Source organism: Mugil cephalus, chromosome 18 (genome assembly GCF_022458985.1).
Source record: "Mugil cephalus isolate CIBA_MC_2020 chromosome 18, CIBA_Mcephalus_1.1, whole genome shotgun sequence".
Classification (NCBI taxonomy): domain Eukaryota; kingdom Metazoa; phylum Chordata; class Actinopteri; order Mugiliformes; family Mugilidae; genus Mugil; species Mugil cephalus.
This window is the reverse complement of record NC_061787.1, coordinates 15,167,283-15,185,111: the sequence shown is the minus strand read 5'-3', so window position 1 is coordinate 15,185,111 and position 17,829 is coordinate 15,167,283. Positions and strand designations below refer to the sequence as shown.

The following is a 17,829-nucleotide window of genomic DNA, read 5'->3' as shown; positions in this document are numbered from 1 at the left end:
CAACATCATCTCCTCTGCCATAAATAACCGGAGTGTTTTCTCTGAGTCACACAACAATATACAGACAATAAGAGCTCTCAGCTTTATCCCTCGGCCTCATCCACTGCACACATGCATCCCGAGAAAATGATTGTGGGAGGATGGACATAAACAAAAAAAAAATCAAAAAAAAAAAATTGTAGATTTAAAAGTACAGTTGGCCCCAATGCAGCTCAGTTTCAGCGCAAATTACCGGTTTGAATTCTAGTTTGGCTTTAGTGTCTGTGTGTTTTCTCAGACGGGCGGCCCAGGAAACTATTTTGATTTTAGATGAGCAGCATCATCCGGCAGTGTGGTCTCAATAGCCTGCCAATAAAGCTTTGGACCGATGAAACTACGGGGGGGCCACGATGACATCCACGAGGGAAGGAATGGATGGACAAACCACACTCAGTATGACTTCATGTGGCTCCACCGTACTGAAATACATTTGTCAGAATTCATCACCCTCTGTCCGTCTATGTTGTTTTTCCCGCAGAATCAAATGTGAAATTTTTCCGTTTATCAGAAATCTACTGAAATGATTTGTTGTCGATGGAGCGGCAGATAAACTGGAGAGAAATCTCCCAATCTCTCCCCCCCATCTCAGACTTTCCAAAACAAGAAAATGAATGAAAGAATGAAATGATGAACGAATATCATTTTACACACAAAACATACAAGGCAATTTACATTTGGTTCCCTGTTGTATTTTCTGTCTTGACAGCAAGAGGGCGGTAGTGAACCATACCATGGGAAGTCTCTGATTGTATAGAATGCATTTCACTCAATCCACTTAAACCAGAACTTTTAATTTCAGTATATAAATTAAGAAGTGTACAAATTATCATTACAAAACAACTGGAACATACAACTGATTAATGCAGACCAATGATATTTGACTATATACAGAAAGTTAAATATTACAATTTACCCACATTTCTTTTTGCATATACCCTGAAGTCATCATCAGCTATTTATATATTGTTGTGATGCTGATGTTAGTCACAAACTGGTATACTTTGTATTATGTTTATGGTGACTGAACATGAATATTAAGACTATAGTGGTGTGATTCTGCATGTTTTTTTTCCCATTATATATTCGTGGCTCCATATCAAATACAAAACACAGAATAATTTTTATACATATAATTGCTATTCTCAAATGTCCTGCGTGCAATTTCCAATGAGTTCTAAATGACAGATTGAAATCCTGAAAGTCACAAGAAAGCAAAATCGGTTTGTTCTTGGAGCAGTTTGCAGGCATGATATAGTCAATATACTGCTGCCTATTATTCATTTTGTTTTTGACAACCAGTTGCACTGATCAGTTGTATTTTCTTGACAGTAAACCATCAGTTTTTCAGCTGCCATTTCCTCTGAAAATTATGATTGGGTAATATTTCTTGCATTTACATATTTTCAATCTGTACAGACGGAATCATCTCAGAACGTGTCTGTATATCAATGCCCAGTTAAGAAAGAACTTAAAAAAAAGAACAAAACGCAGGTTTAAGACATGTCAATTACCCAATGGTATGTCTTATCAACATGAAAAACTAGACGCTAATTGACCACAAAGATTTTTTTAATAAACAGGAAGGACTGGTGTATTTCCTTGAAGCAGTGCTCAGTGCAGCCAGTCATAGTTGTTATTTAAATTCAGTGGGTCTTCTCCTCTTTTGCATATTGAAGTGGTCTTAAATATAAACAAATCACTTTCCGAAATAGGAATTTAAATAAAATACACACGGCCACAGTATGAGTATCGGTTGTGGGAGCTTTCTCAATTTAACGTGTAGTGTGAGCAGTACTGACCAGTCAGGTTTGAGTGGTCTTTGGTGGCATGTAGGTCCGTATAGAGAGCAAAGGTTGCATTTGTCAAGCAAATATCTCCAACAAAGTAGTGTTTTTAAACTGTTATCTGTCTGGTTTTAGTGTTCAGAGTCTCTGGACTCTGTTGTCCTGTCTCAGCTTTCTAGTTGGACTGTAAACAATGACGGAAAACATGGACTTAGCCAGGATATCTGTTATCTTTTAATCCTCTGGCAGCACCAGTAGCCCATTGGTTGTTGCCCCCCATAGGCAATATAAGTGATCAGTCGATAGCTGATGGGTTCCCTCTGGCAAAACAGAAACTAACTCAAGTAATACAATATAATTGATGTACAATAGAGTCAGACTTTGGATTTAATTTCTAGTAAAAATACACAAATTTGAAGGAGCTCAGAACTCATCCTGGCTACAGTCACATCAATCCAGATGTGAACCTGTGAGAATTAATCTTCTATATGGTGCTTAGGAAAAACACAAAATATGGCCTTTAGATGACCGATCCTGCTGCCAGGTTGGAAGATTTAAATAATTAATAACGCTGCTGCTGTGGCATCCTTTCAAATGACAGACAACGCCTCTTTCATATCTGGAGCTGAAACACCCAATCATTCCCGCAGCCTAGCGCTGACTACAGGTAATATGGCCCACCGCACGAACCGATAAGCATCGTGCCCGGAGCCGCTGCTACTGTGAATTGCCAAGAAATAACTAAACAGGGGCAAACAGGGGGGGGGGGGGGAGGAAAAGCTTGGCACCTGTAGGAAATGTCACACAAACTTCTCTTATTAAGCCGTGGTTATTGTTGCAGCAACATCAGACGTTGCAAGAGGGATGAAGCAGGGTAACCAAAAACACTAAACAGAGCTTTCTCAAGTATTATACCATGACTGGGATGAAAACTGAGCCCGTGTCCGATTCTTTGACACAGCGCAGGACGGAGTCAGGGATCTGTCTGTGTGGAAGGTGAGGGACTGGCTGGAGGACAGTGAGGCTGGGGAAAGTGTTTGTACATCTCTTGGGCAGGAGCCTGTGGCGGCGATGGGATTGGAGTGTCTGGCGAGGCTGCAAGAAGAGAAGCAAGTACACGGAGAGACATGCTGGTTTATTTATTTGCAAATGAGCATGTTTTTGTATGGAAACTAAAGTAAGCGACAATGCAAATTGAAAAGTTCTCAGGACTATGTGATCTTACCTATTTGTGGAGTGTGATTGACAGGCATGGTGCTGATGACCAGTGTGTGCCCGGTCACGGGGTCCTGGGCTAGCTGGGTGTGGGCCGAGTGGTGCAGGTGTGAGGGCTCAGCTGTTAGCCCTGAACGCACAAAACATCATAAACTCACAAATCAGTTCCTGTAACCAGTGCACAGAAAGATTTCTTACTTAATTGAGCTAGTTTTGAAGAACCTCGTTCTGAATTGTGTCCTCTGGTGGTATTTGAGACTTCGTAAGTGGTCATTTCCAGGAAGGCAAGATGTACTTCTACGTAAGTAACCCCAGTGGTATCAAGGAAAAACTGTCAGCAATTGCCTAGCATGACTTGCAGCTGATGCAACCACTCCAACACCAAGTATTTTGTAAATATGAGTTCCTGTGATGTAACCACGAGCTCAGTTTCATTAGAAGACCATTTCATCATGTGTGTGACAGGCCAAAATGTCTTTTGAGAAAAAGGTATATGTGTGCTTTCTAGATATGTCTTCCTTTAAAGGACCAGTGTGTGGAATTTGGTCTCATCTAGTGGCGAGACTGCAGAGTGCAATCACCTGAACTTGTCTTGTCTCCAATCCTCCCTTTGCGGGAACTGTAAAGGGCCTTCTCTAGAGCGAATTGTTTTGAAAATGGCAGACTTTAAGAAGAGGACCCCCTACCTAGTCGACTAAAATGCTATAATTCTGACTATGTAAAAATGTAATTAAGAATATTATATTCCATGATGGTACACCACTAAAATATAGACACAGGGCTTTTAAAAGGGCAGAGAAATCCATGAGAACAGCTTCACAACACGTCCAAATAACTGTCTTTTCATTTTACGAATCTCTGATACATCAATAATGCAACAAAGACTATAATCTTTGCACACATATGTAGTGTAAGCCATCTGCTTCCTAATTGTTTGGTTTAGTTGACTACTGTTCTTGTTTGGCATTTGTTAAGCATAGACTGCGTCCGTCTGCAGCTGCACTAAATATAGTAATATTTGAATAGCAGGGGGTATTGTTGTTATTGCCGTTGTTGTTTTCCTTGCGTATATTAGTTCCACATTCCGACAAGACGTTGGATATTAATACAGCTTTTTTTATATATATATATCCTGTCTTCTTAGTCAAGTTGTCATACTGTGGAGTTTTTTTTCTAGCTTACTGTGAAAACTGGAACACGTTGTTCCTACATCTTACCTCATGGTTGTTTGTCAAGGCCCACCCGAGGATACATTTGATGCATGCTGGCTTTAACTTCCTTATTTATAGGCATTTAGATTTGTTTGCAAATTTGTCCCCAGTAGCATCTAATGCATCCAGTTTAGTCCATTGTCTGAATACGGTATGTAAATTAGCCAAAGTTTCACAGTTTTTTGTTTTTTTTCAAGAACTTTTTGCCTATCGTATTTATATCCTGGAAAAGTTTGCTGGTTATGTGCTCCTTTTGTTTTTGCCCCAGTGCTTCATAAGTCTACAGTACACCACAGTCGGGAGGATTGAGGAGTTCCTCCGGAGAATTCAGGGGTATTGCTGAAGGTCACCCTATTTGTCTTTGTCTTGGCTGCAGATTTACACGGCGCAGAGTCTCACCTCCCAGCAGCATCTCGTGCAGCAAGTTGTCTATCTTGGCCAGGCCGCACAGCTTAATGAACTGGAGCTGTTCGATCATCTGCCAGGTGATGCTCTGCAGGGTGGGCAGCAGGAGTAACAGCTCTCCAAAACGACCCCTGGAGTCGTACTGGCGGTCGTTAATGTAGTCTTCTAGACTCATCTGAACCTGCAAACACACACACACAAGACCAAGTCCCTATTACTGCCAGCAAACTGTATGTTTTTCCTCGTATTGATGACAAATGTGTTAAAGGGTAAAGTAACGTGATTGTAGTCGCTAATCTGTGATATTCTAAAAACATCCTAGAGCATGGTAGGAAGCCCGGCAGTGAGCTAGAAGGGTCAAATGGTTGACCTACCTGCAGACGCATGGCCTTAATTTTCGAAGGGTCCCGCAAAGACTTGGCATCTGCAGATTGGGAGGAAAAGCATCAGTAAAGGGGGTTGCATTTAGGCAGGGAGGGATCGGGAACCAGAGTGAAGGACAGGATGAAAAAACACACACACACACGCAGAAAGATCAGGGATGGAATCGAGGACATGAGTGGAATTGATGGAATGATTATCGTCAAACTGGGCATGAAGGCAAAATAAGGGGATTTGGGTAACGCTAGAAGGGGGGCAGGGATTGTGGTCACACTCGGCCACATAGGAGACATAAAGTGGGGATGGAGAGATCGGGATCTAACTTTGAGGGGAATTGTGGCCAGCACGCGTTGGGAAGAGAGAGATCTGGACAGAGATGGTAATGGATAAAAATCATAATTGCCATTTTCGTCCTCCTTATCTTCCACCTATTTTTGTTTTTCATTTACCTCTTAATGTCTTGATATAACATTATCTCTACGTTTCAATGTGCATAAAGTATATTAAGTGTATATATATAACAGATACAATACATGTTACTGCTTATATCAGTTTACAACACATCTAATCAATTACCAATTACTTTAATATTAACCGAGCTTTTCACTTGAGCCAACAAACAGATGGTAATATAATTTTTATTTTTTTTTTTACCTGGGTCAAAGAAGACGATAGCCTTGAGAGCTGCGTACTCATTGTCATCTATCTGGATGTCCTGGAAGGGCCGGACCAGCTCATCCAGCACTCTGTTGGCCACCCTACTTATCTCTGGCTCGGGGCTGTTCCTGTGGATCGTGCAGCCATTACCTGCAGACACGGTGAGTATAGTTAGCGTTGAGACGACAGAAAGGGAAAAGGTATAAGGGTGTGTGTGTGGGTGAGGCGGGTGTGTGCATGCGGGGAAAGGTGATTGTTGTTGCCTTGAGAGAAAAGATAAGTTTAATCTTGTAGACTTTTTATTTGAGGGTTTCACTCAAGGCAAATAGACGTGTCGAAGGTGCAAAGAAGCGTAGCATACTCTAGAAGTACGCTCGAGTGTTTGTGGCTGACAAATCTGCCGACAGCGTGATGTTGGCTCATGTCCCGCTAATAAATAATGCCATTTACAAGAGACACTTTTGAAGTCACAAAGACACAGAAAGCTCTAGTTAATCATTCGCAGCCTCCACACTTCAGCGCTTAATAGCCACACACGCACAAGAAGGCCATTCCAGTGGTCAGTTTCTACCTAAAAGCAGGAAGTCCTTGAACGGCATTGACCGTTTAGCAACCCCGAGCAAGAGGTGTTCGCCTGCATGAGCCCTGAGTAAGCTCACCTGGGGACAAACACACACATGTACACACACAGTTAAACAAACAGTGCAACAAACAATGCCTCCCTTTCACCCCCACTAAACATGAATGCCACTCTTGTTGGGCAGTATACTGTATTTACTTGTCTTTGAGCTAATGTGAAGTAACAGTTACAGCATTTCCAAGTGCATCTTTTTTTTTTTTTTTTAAATTCAAAGCATGGTCGCACATTAACAAAGGTTAGAAATGACCGGCGCAGCAAAATTCACAGCAGGAGTTTGATTTATTTCTTAAAAACAATTATACGCACGCCAGGGATGAGCCATCATGCACCACAGCCCTGTTACCTGGTCGTCCAGAGGCAGTTCTCCAAATGCAGGGATATATTTAGCCCATTCCACCAACACGAGTAGCTGCTGTCTCATGGAATCGCACACGTCCCCGACAGTGGCCGACTTCTGCTCCGATATATCCGATATTCCAACCGGGGTAGTGATCTGTAGGAAAGAATTGACAAAAATCTGTTTATGTCTGTTTTGTGGAACTGCAATTTAGCCACACACAGAAATAATTCATAAGGGGGTTATCACCTGTTGGGACAGTGATTCTGCTTGGGCCAGGATGGTAATGGGCGGCAGGTCTTGGGAGTCGGGGATGCTTCTTCGGGAGCTGATCCGATCTCTCTCGTTCTGCACAGCTAAGAGTCAAAAGGTATCACGCGTTTAAAAGATGGACGGAAATGAAAAGGGAACACGGGGCGGGGGGGAGCGAAATCAACTGCAAATGCTTACGTTCCTGATTTAGGTTAAACGGCCTCGTACGCCAAATCGTGACAGCCGACACTGGGTTAGTTAATATTTAGAAAAATAGCCATACAGGCTGGCATCAGCAGGAGGAGTAAAACGTTAACCAGTCGCAATCCAGAACAACATGTTTGAATAACACATGATTAGGTGTCGTAAAACTCTGTGCCAAGGTTATACCCCTCATAAATATACACACACACTAAGTAATCAGCGGCTTTATGGCCGAGGCGATTTCAACCATCTTGAAGCAGCTCTTGGGTTCTCTGCATTTCCTTCTGTGTCACCGGTTTCGAGTCGACGTGTCGCAATGGAAACACGTAACTGACATCCCGATTGACAGCCAGTCAAGAACGTTAGCCGTGCATCGAACTTTTGTTAAATCTCGGGTGTTGCTGAAGAACCCCACCTTCCTTTTTCATGCCAGCTCTGAAGCATTTGTTGAGTCTGCAGAAACGACACTGGTTCCTCTTATCTTTATCCACGATGCATTGTCTGCTGAACCTGCACAGGATGAACAGACTGATATAAGTACCCTTTATAGAGCCTGGCACGAAGACACAATGTGCTGTAACATAATGTTATAAGGCGTGTCCCAACTAGATGACTGATCTGCAAATTATCACTGGGGCCTAACATGTATGAGCAGGTTTATGTGCACATTTTTTTGCAAAAACACACATGTGTAGTTTTAGTCATGCATGAGGCCACTATTAATGGACTATTAATGGTGCATGTATCAAGTATCGGCCTATTTTTCTTTTGTCATTAAATATGTGAACGTGTCCTCGTCGTCGCCACCTGCAGGTGTAGACGTGGTTCTTGCGTATGGAGCGCCTGAAGAAGCCTTTGCAGCCATCGCAGCTGGAGGCCCCGTAGTGTTTCCCTGTCGCTTTGTCTCCGCAGATCGCACAGTTGCTGCTCACCCCGTCTGAACCAGGTAGGCTCGGCTCTGTCGGCATGCTGTCTGGAAAACACAACAAGGCAATCACACAGGTGAATACACACGCATGATGTTTGCATGTGCGATCTTGTTATCGTCTACAATCTGGACTGTTTCGTTGACACTGTGTTTGAAGATTCTCAGCACATCTCGGTCATGAAACAAAGCTGAAATCCTAACTGGAATCTAACAACCTAAAAGATGACTGGACTTCTTAAAGCCATTTCACCACCCATTCACGCTCCATCTTTTCTGCTAACTGCCTGGTGGTTTCAGAGTGTCTGCGGGTGGAGACCACCTGAAACTTCTGAGGAACCCACGCAGCTGAGTGGTGAAATGTCCTCAAGAAACCTCAAACAACTGCACTATGGCCTTGTTTCAGACACACAAGCTCTGCTGCCATGCGCGCGCATCCAAATTAGAGAAACAACGCATGGCGGCTCAATTATCAGGCATATTAAGCATTTATGTGAATGTCTTTGTTTTTACGGCCACCTCTTTATTGCCGCCATCATGATCATTATCATCAGCGGCAATATCACGACCATAACAGAAAACAGTAATCGTCATGGTCGTCTGCATATTTATTGTTCCATCAAAGCCCATCAAGTACAACGCGATCATGACGGAAATGTAAAAAAGCTCACAACAGGGATATAACTAGAGGCCCCGACTGCACGTCTCCCTCTGTCCCACTCCAGGGCAGGGCGCAGTGTGAGACGGGTCAATGTTTGACTAACTTTTCCTTCACATGCTGAGGTGACATCAGTGTGTAGCGGTAGATGCGTGCTTGCTCTTCGGTTAAATATCTTTATGGCGCTTACCTGCAGTTCCCAGATAAATAGTTCTTATTAAAGTTCAGATTTATTTTATTTTATTTATTTATTTATTTATTTTTATATTTCTTTCTCTCTCCTTTCTTTCACAACCGCAGATTTTCTTTAAGCAACACGCAAGCAGGATTTCTTTTCCCTCAATGGCTGTAAGCAGACAGCTGGATACACGCACTGCTGGCCAAGATTAAAATGTCATAATTTTCCCCACCACCAAATTTAGCCATGTGCTGCAGGTTATGTAAATTTTTTTTTGCCCCCTTTCTGCAAGTAGCAGCTCATTTACCTTCAGCTGATTCACTGTGTCTCACAAACCAACTCACTTCCTCATCTGGTTCTGGGGCCGATGGCCCGTGCCGGATCTTTCATCTTGCGTGAAACACTTCAGTTTGTACACAAGGCTCTTCATCCTCTGGCTACATTAAGTAATTCTGCAGGTATTTGCAACACGTGAGGCAGCTGCTCATAGCTGTTCGTGCCATGTGTCTCTGTATCATTGCAGAATGAGTATGCAAAGTGTGTGTCATGCTAATTTGAGGTGCTTAAAGACAGATGCTTATCTGTGCAGGTGTTATTTGTGTGCATGGGCTTCAGTGTGCTCTCATATCTTACCTCCTCCTCCATAGAGAACCTCTGCATTCTCAAAGCCCAGCGTGCTGTATGAGGGATCCAAGCCTTCACAGTAGTTGGCTACTTCCATATCTAACAGGGATTTACTCTGATGAGCAGGATACTTCATTCCTCTTCTTCTCTTCTCTTCTCTTCTCTTCTCTTCTCTTCTCTTCTCTTCTCTTCTCTTCTCTTCTCTTCTCTTCTCTTCTCTTCTCTTCTCTTCTCTTCTCTGTTTCATCTGATTCTTTCAGACATGACAAGGGGAGATCCCTGGCATAAAAGATCCATAATCCTACCTGATTGGGCCAAGAACAAGGAGAGGGGGAGGAGCCAGGGCTAAGACTTCTCACCTTATTGCATTTTACTTATCTGTCCTTCTCCCTCACACTTATCACAGGGATGAGTAGATAGGGGAGGATGAGATATTTCCATTCTCCCACCCCTCTGGTTTTTACTTCTTTTTTCTTTTCTTTTTTTTTTAACCATGAGATAGATTTCATCAGCTTTCGGTGGAAGTTTTGATCCTTGTGTGACTGTGTTGGCCCTTAGAGACACGGACATTTGAGGTTTGTTCGTGCGTGTGCGAGTGTGTTTGTGTGCGCACGCGTGTCCTTTCCAGGATTCCTAATCTAATCAATAGCAAAGTAACATCACCACCACCACAGCAGATATAGTCCATAAAGACACAAAGCGAAATGAAACGCTGATAACTTCCTTGAAGTCTTCCACAGATAGTGAACAAATTAACCGCTGCTACACAATGACATCTCATATATTTTTCTGTCCAGTTAATATGTTAATTTATTTGTCCATTTGACATTTTTATTTAAATTGTGGGCTTAATTTCAGGGTTTAGGGTTTTTTAAGGGTTTTCCTGGGCTTAATCAAAATCTCCATATGTCTTTCAGTGAAACTGTTATAAATACACATGGAGACAAGACGAGAGTTAAAATAAAAAATAAAGGTTCCTCCTCCTTCTTTTCCTGGGCAGGGCTGTTATAAACACTCTCTAAATTACTGTCACGGCAGTTAAAATGTCCCTTCCCACCTATTTTACATCAGGGGTTTCATTGCACTAAATCTTATTGTGTGGCTGGAAGGTAATCAGTTTGGGGCATTGTGTTAGGGAAGGCTGTAAATGATAAGAGGCAGCATTGCAGGAGACTTGATGCCCCGCATCAACAACAAGTGGGCCAATCAGGACGGAGCACCGAGTATATGAGGACAATATATCGTCAGCTTAAGACACAGGACATCAGAATATACATTAGCACAGATTATTGGCTGAAGAGGGAAAAGCCTTTTGGTGGCAGGCTAATAACAGATATATTAGTTAATATTGCAGGCTGCAGTAAAGGGGTTAAGAGGGAGAGGTGTGAGAGGGAGAGAGGAATGATAGAGAGATTACAGTTTAACCAGGCAGAAAGGTCACGACTCCTGACTCATCAAGTTTGTGGAGAGTGGAAAAGAATTAAGTCTTTACAATCACCTAACACAATAGAGCCGTAACTATAGCAGCATTGGGGTGAAATTACAAAGAAAAAAAAAAGGCGGCCATAATATTAAGAGGCGGTGATGTAATAAGGAAAAAAGAAAAAGAGTTTTTTTTAAGTTTGAAGTTGGACATAATATTAAGAATAACCATACTTATTGTTAATATTGTACTGTATTTGTTAACAAAAGAAAATTAACATATAACGAGATATAAACAGAATCTTTATGGTTGCGGGGGCAGCACAAAGAGGTGGTCCCATCCTTGTATAACACAAAAGTGATCTTTTGCCAGATCTTATAAAACTTCTCCTCTGTTTGTTCAGAGAGGATTTTTATCTCAGGAATTTCATTGTTTCATATATTAGGTTTAGTACAGGGTTGTCAAACATATGGCCCGCGGCCAAAAACGGCCGGCCGGAGAATCTTATCTCGCGGCATGAATTTCCAAAGTACCAATTGCGGAAATTACAGAGAAAAAAAAAACACTGGTATTTGGGAAGATGAATTAAGTAAGCGGAATATCCTATGTACAGCATGGTTCCCGAACGCACCACCGCCTGGTGTCGCAAATGGTACGGAAGGTGTCAATCTGTTTGATTGGCCAATTATTGATGTTCAGGTAAACGTAAGGGGTTTTCCCGGTGGGTGGAGCTGAGAGGAGAGAGAGACGGAGCACGAAGGAAAGTCGCCGCTAAAACTTGGCTCATTAAGTTGCAGTGTTTTAATGCGGTGTAGTTATGCGCCTGCCTGGGCCTGACCTCACTGCGGACTGTCGCTAGTTAGCTGCTGCTAGCATTATAAGAGACTTGTGCTCGAGAAACACTTACTCCTTTTCTTTCTTTCTTTAGTTTTGATATGAAATGTGGGGATCACATGGTCAAAAATAAACGCTGTGTGTGCCTCTGGAAGTGTCTTTGTGGTAATAATTCCTGGTAAGGAGTAGGGAACTCAGTGGTTTTGTTAATGGATGGGAGGCTGGGCTCTCATGGGCTGTATGTGAAGCTAACCAGTTCTCTCCGCCCCCTAGAAATAAAGTGATTACCCTTTGATTAATAGTTTTGAGTTACCCACCCTCCTGTAAAATAAGAGAACAGAGGTAACTGCTCTTCCGAATTTGTCCAGCTAAATGCTAAATGAGCTAAATGTCAGACAGCAATAAAATTCCACTTTATTATTATTACTGTTTTTAAAGAAATTTCAGGTAGTTCATACAATGTTATCTCATAACATGTAAACATTCCCTTAACGTACTTCTACTTCTTTGCACTAAAACAAAGCAAAACATTTGGAGTTGCCTTCATTTATAGGCTATTATACTATAACATGTAATTATACAATAATCTGTTTGGCACTGGTTTGTTTTCATGTCGACGTCCGTAACTCCCAGTGTACCCCATTACAGCATCTAATTTGGGTCTATGCCAAATACTTTACTATTTCAAAGTATTTCCTAATAATCTGACACTCCCCGACAGCTAGGTGACCTAACGATGCGCCGGTCACACGAAGAGTGTACATCTAAAAATATTTCACTGAGCTTCTGTTTGTTGACAATGTACCACCTCGAATTGTAAAAGTCTGTGTCTCGCACCGGGTTGTGAATCAGTTTTGACGACGTGTGCCAGTCTCTCTTGTTATATCTCCTAAGTCATTGCTGAAGGCTCAAAGTAGCTTCACATTGCGCTCCGAGTAAGTGACAACAAGCACAGAAATTCGTCTTTATTACTGTAACGATGAGTGCTTTTGATCCTTTTTCTTTTTCTACACGATAAACACTTGACCATTGCCTCTTGGTTTGTACGATTAAACATTCACAAACAGTTCCATTGGATGGCTCACTTAGTTCATCACGCGGACACATTCAGCCACTGGGCGAACACATCGTGCAGAAGCTAACTTTTAAAGTTTTGTTTTAAAAGCACTGTGTACGGTTAAAACAATAAATGGTATCGTGGCCGCTTCCAGGACATAACTGCGCAACCTCGTGCCCGCCTAGCAACCAAAAGCTCTCTGCGGCCATAAAAGCCACCGCTAAGAGGCTATCTGTGTGTGAACGGGCCATAATGCTGTCGCCTCTATTTGGACTGGGGGGTTTTAATAGTCGCAGATGATGATCAGCCGCACAGCTCGCTCTAGTAAACCCCTACTTCCTGATACCCAGGCGACAGTAATAAAGAAAAAACTACACAACTCAGTACGTTCACTATTTCAACTGCACATTTGCATTGTGTTTGTGGCTTCATTGATCGTGTCTTTTCTATGGTTAGTTAGTTAAGATAAGTTTAGTGTCATGTGTGGCCTCATAAAATAATTATGGCAGTCCATTGTCAGGCTATGCTGTGTACAGGCTCAAAAGTCCACCAACAATTCTCAACACATTTTCTCATATCTACATAAAATAAGTTCTTAAGTTTTGTGGTTTGGATTGTTCGTTATTGTATATTTGTTGTGTGTGTGTTTGTGTGTGCACTGTCCACTTCATGTGTCCTCCTCAAGGTTTTTGGGTATTGATCAAAACTGGCAGGTACAAAAAAAAAGTTTTTGAGCCTCTTCTGAGAAATGAAACTATAAAGCCCACGTAGCCTATTTAAGTGGTTTTATCGTGAAGAGGTACAACGCATCGTGAGCAAACAATCATCTTCCTGCTTTGCTTTTGTTACAGGTTATGTCCCTGCGCTCATACAATGGGTTATCGCATGATCTTTACAGCACAAGCATGTGTGACAAAGTAAGTCTTTCTTATCTGTTTTCACAAGAATATTTCTGCTTACAGAAAGCAGCTCTAGAGACAAGACATGCAGCAGTGCGTGAAACAAGGAGTCTCGCCATTACCACCAAAATACCAGACCACGTGATTTAGGAGAACATGTTAGCAAACTTCCTTGAAAAAAACTGCTAGAGGTAAGATCACTTCCTCTTTAATAGCGACGATATATCTTAACATGTGGCAAATCTTGACGTTCGTACTCGCTAGTCGCCCGTAAATCGTTTGAGTTCGACTTACCTGCGTTTCTATTTCTGCCTGGGATGTGCATTTATCCAGGTGTGCTGTCCTACTCCAGTCGTGAGCAGTCCTCAGTGTGCCAGCAGTCTAAGTGACACTGAGCATGGGAAAATGGTAAAGGTGTTCAGCCACATTAAAAGGGAAGGTTGGAGACCTGAGCAGCCTATAATTCATGAAGCGACACATTGGATGGCGCCACCATAGCCCTGTCATTAGATCGATTTACTAAACAAACTCAAACTAGGGTGGGGACGTTAAACAGTAACCCAGCGCCATAAAACTGAAAAGGAAAAAAAGATCACCAGGTATGTGTATTTGTGTGTCCGTCAGGGACTCTAACGTCACCTCTTGAGGGCACAAGGTAGGAGATCCAAGAGGTTTTGAGGTAATGTTTCACAAAATAATGGCGGAAACATAATGACTTTAATGTTTATTTTTCTTCTCAACTCTGAATCTGAGCACTCCAGCTATGTACACAGGAGTCAAGTGTTAGCAAATACAGTGAAATAGATGTATTTTTTATTCGCACTCACAAGCCTTTGGCATTTAGTTACTGAAGACTGACCCTGAATGCCCAGTGTCATTACATAGCATAGTGTATACAGTACAAAAACATTCTTTAACTTGAATCTTGTGCAGTATAAAAACAAACCAGCAGATGGCAAGAGTTCATTCATTTTGAGTCAACAGCATACAGCAGGTTCCAGTCATGTACAATTCTTTAAATACTTTGATAAATAGAAACCCATCTTAAGGGATAATTTATATCTACTACCTGTCATGAATACAAATACAACTAATACATACACTTCCAGTCAAAAGTTTTAGAACAGCACGTTGTGTCCTCTGGTGTAGTTGGTCAGGGCTTCATCTTACAGTAAGTTAATGACTCAAAACTATAGTCCAAGCAACACCAGAAGTACCTCAGGATCAAAAAAAAGAAAAAAAAAAGATGGAAAGCTTGAAAACATGGAGTCCAGTGTCCAGTGACTTTAACTCCATGGAGTTGGTTTGTGATGAACTGGAGAAGAGTGAAAGCAAAGCGCCCTACAAGAGCCACACGGTTCTGGGAGCCTCTGCAACAAAATTGGGAAGAACTCTCTAAACAAAATCAGCCAAAGATGGTTACTTTGATAAGTTGAAAGTTTGGAAAATACAGTATTTTAGGTTATATATTGAGTCCATGATTTCTTTTTAACTCTAACCTAACCCAAACTTCAGTTGTTTATTTGGTCTGTGCTTTCATTTCTGAGTGAAATGAGACATTGAACCGCATACATTTTAATAAAAAAGAAGGGCAGAATGTTGGAGTGTACTAAAACTTTTGACACATATATATAAACTATATATATAGTATATATAACTATATATATATAACTAAAATAAAAAAATAACATAAAGTAGAGCTAGGGCTGTAAATCAGACCGCGAAACATTTGGCCTTGCGATTTGGTTTAGGAGCTTTACAACATAATTAATAACAAAAGTAGCACTAATAAGGATAAACAATTATTGCAATAAGAAATGCTGGCAAATATCCACTGAGTAAAATTATTTTTTTCTGATGATAAAGTTCCTGGAACTCAAAGATGAAGCCCCGGGTGCCTGTTGCTGATGTTTATGGCAACTTTTTCAATTCCATTTTACATGTTTCTGCAATTGTGCAAAACACAAGCACACACACAGTCATCTTCGTACCAACAGTTTTCACGCAGCCCTTCCTGGCAAACACACTCTGAAGGTTCTCCTTCCCAAGAAGGTGAGCATGTCCAGGCAATTAAAAGTGGTCAGACTCAGAAACACCTCGTTGGCAATCTCCAGTTCGCCGGAGAAGTTTCCTATGTAATACAGTCGGAAAATGTGGTAGGGAATGAAGCAGGCCACCATGATTAGGGCGAAGCACAGGCTTTTCAGCTGAGCCCCGAAGTCCTGCTGAGAAGACCATATTTGTTTATGCTGCCTGTATAAAACCCGCAGAACATTGGCTTGGAGGGCTGTCAGCACGACGGCCACAACTATGATCAATACACTTATGACGTAGTTAATCCCCTTGAATTCCTTTACCTTCTCTCCAAATTGGAAGCATTCTGTATGGTTATGGTTATGGCTGCGGTTGCTAGGGTTTTTTTTGTAGCCGTAAGTAAAATGGGTGATGCAAGGGTACGAGACGAGTACGATGACCCACACCACAACGCTGAAAAGGAGCGCGTGCATCCTCCGGAAGGTCGGCACCCGCTCATCCTTTTTGTAGAACGCCAGCAGGCGCATGATGAGGATGATCACATAGAAGATGAAGGACATGTACATGTGGATGTGAATCATGGCGCTGACCATTTTGCACCAGCCGTGGCCCAGGGTCCACTTATTTGTTGCGTAATAGTAAAGTCTGAAGGGCAAGGTTAGAAGGAAGATGAAGTGGGTAAAGATGAGGTTGAGCACAGCTATGGAGGTGGTGGAGGTCGCACTGGATTTCAGGACGTGGATCATCAGGCTGAGGCTTACGGTACCACAGAGCAGAACCACGGTGTAGATGCCCAGTACTATCATGTGGTGCAGTGGGATGTTGGATTCTGGATCCATTGAACTCGTAACTGTGGACAGTGTGGGCAGTGTGCTCTGGGCTACCGTGGAAGACATCTTAAAAGAGAGGAAGTAAAAAAAAAAGAAAAGAAAGGTGGACACATTGGCCAAAAAGAACATAAAGAATATGTGACTTTAACTTATTTTAAAGTGTACAGTGCACCACAGTATATTTACCTATTTTATGACATTATATATTGGTCCTATTCAAATATTTTCCAGACCACGACATTAACTGGCTATTTAAGCATTACATAAACGGACCGAATCCAAACAGTAACAGACATTAACGCACCGTAGTGAGATAACAATACAATTAAAAGGTGCATCATCTAAAGTGTTAAATTCAAATTATGTACAATGGATGAACATAAAGTTGAAGTCAGAAGTTTACTTACTTTTTTTTTTCTTTCGTTTTTTGCCAAAGAAGGACCGACTGCCGAGTGCTTGACTGTATCAAAACGAAGCTCTGTACTCTACAACATCACGTCTCCCCCGAAGCGGTGGTAAATCATGCCAGCGCCGCTGAAGGTGGGACAAACTCCGGTTTTAGGGGAAAATGCCCATTTGCTGGGTGTCTGCTTCTGCTCCGTGGAGTGGGCTCACCCTTGTGCTTGTACGGCAAGACTGGGAGAATGAACGGTTTGTGCGTTTGCGCCTGTGAGAAACCACCGTCCACTTTTGCATACTGTTTGCCTACTCTCTGTCAGAAACAGGAGGTGACAGCACACTCACAAACATGTCAGCGCAACCACAGAGCTGGTTGCTTCCTCGTTTTGGTCACCTCTCTTTCTCTCTCTTTCTTTCTCTCTCTCTGTCTCTCTCTCCTTCTCCCCTTCTCCTCTTCTCCCCTTCTCCTCTTCTCCCCTTCTCCCCTTCTCAAATAGACAGCTAACATGAGATGTGGTGCTTCACTTGGTCTGATTTAGTTATTGATTCATTGTTTAGAGGAAATCACAAAAAGTTTTATCGGGTGGAGTTGGGTGTCATATTGGCAAGCTATGCAGCATCTGATTTGCAATCAGAAGTTATCCGTCACGTTTCTAATGATATGACATGACCGATTCCAAACTAGGAAGACATCATTACCAAATACTGTAAATAATAGTGTACTTTGTACACAGTTGACGTGCCAACATGCATCGTTGACGTGCCAACATGCATCGTTGGCACGTCAACTGTCAGCGCTTCTGTATTTTAACATCAGTCCAAACAACAATAATCAAGTGCGTG

At 42.1% G+C, this 17,829-nt stretch overlaps 2 protein-coding genes across 4 annotated transcripts; both read right to left on the bottom strand.

Annotated features, from left to right (window-relative positions):
* Window positions 1–809: 809 nt before the first annotated feature.
* On the bottom strand, window positions 810–14,235 carry hnf4g (hepatocyte nuclear factor 4, gamma). 2 transcript variants are annotated; one of them, XM_047568682.1, is made up of 11 exons: window positions 14,018–14,235; window positions 7,933–8,098; window positions 7,541–7,635; window positions 6,919–7,025; window positions 6,676–6,825; window positions 6,264–6,351; window positions 5,690–5,842; window positions 5,029–5,078; window positions 4,649–4,835; window positions 3,049–3,168; window positions 810–2,918 (listed from the first exon to the last, which is right to left on the bottom strand). In XM_047568682.1, exons 1-11 carry the CDS (start codon window positions 14,046–14,048, stop codon window positions 2,797–2,799), a joined length of 1,269 nt encoding a protein of 422 aa, XP_047424638.1. In that variant the 5' UTR covers window positions 14,049–14,235; the 3' UTR covers window positions 810–2,796. The 2 variants fall into 2 exon arrangements, with proteins under 2 accessions (XP_047424638.1, XP_047424637.1); XM_047568681.1 differs by lacking the exon at window positions 14,018–14,235 and adding an exon at window positions 9,520–10,920.
* Window positions 14,236–14,434: 199 nt separating this feature from the next.
* Window positions 14,435–17,350, bottom strand: LOC124995923 (probable G-protein coupled receptor 141). 2 transcript variants are annotated; one of them, XM_047568684.1, is made up of 2 exons: window positions 16,991–17,350; window positions 14,435–16,653 (listed from the first exon to the last, which is right to left on the bottom strand). In XM_047568684.1, exon 2 carries the CDS (start codon window positions 16,651–16,653, stop codon window positions 15,724–15,726), a length of 930 nt encoding a protein of 309 aa, XP_047424640.1. In that variant the 5' UTR covers window positions 16,991–17,350; the 3' UTR covers window positions 14,435–15,723. The 2 variants fall into 2 exon arrangements, with proteins under 2 accessions (XP_047424640.1, XP_047424639.1); XM_047568683.1 differs by having other exon boundaries at window positions 16,995–17,349.
* Between the last annotated feature and the right edge of the window lie 479 nt (window positions 17,351–17,829).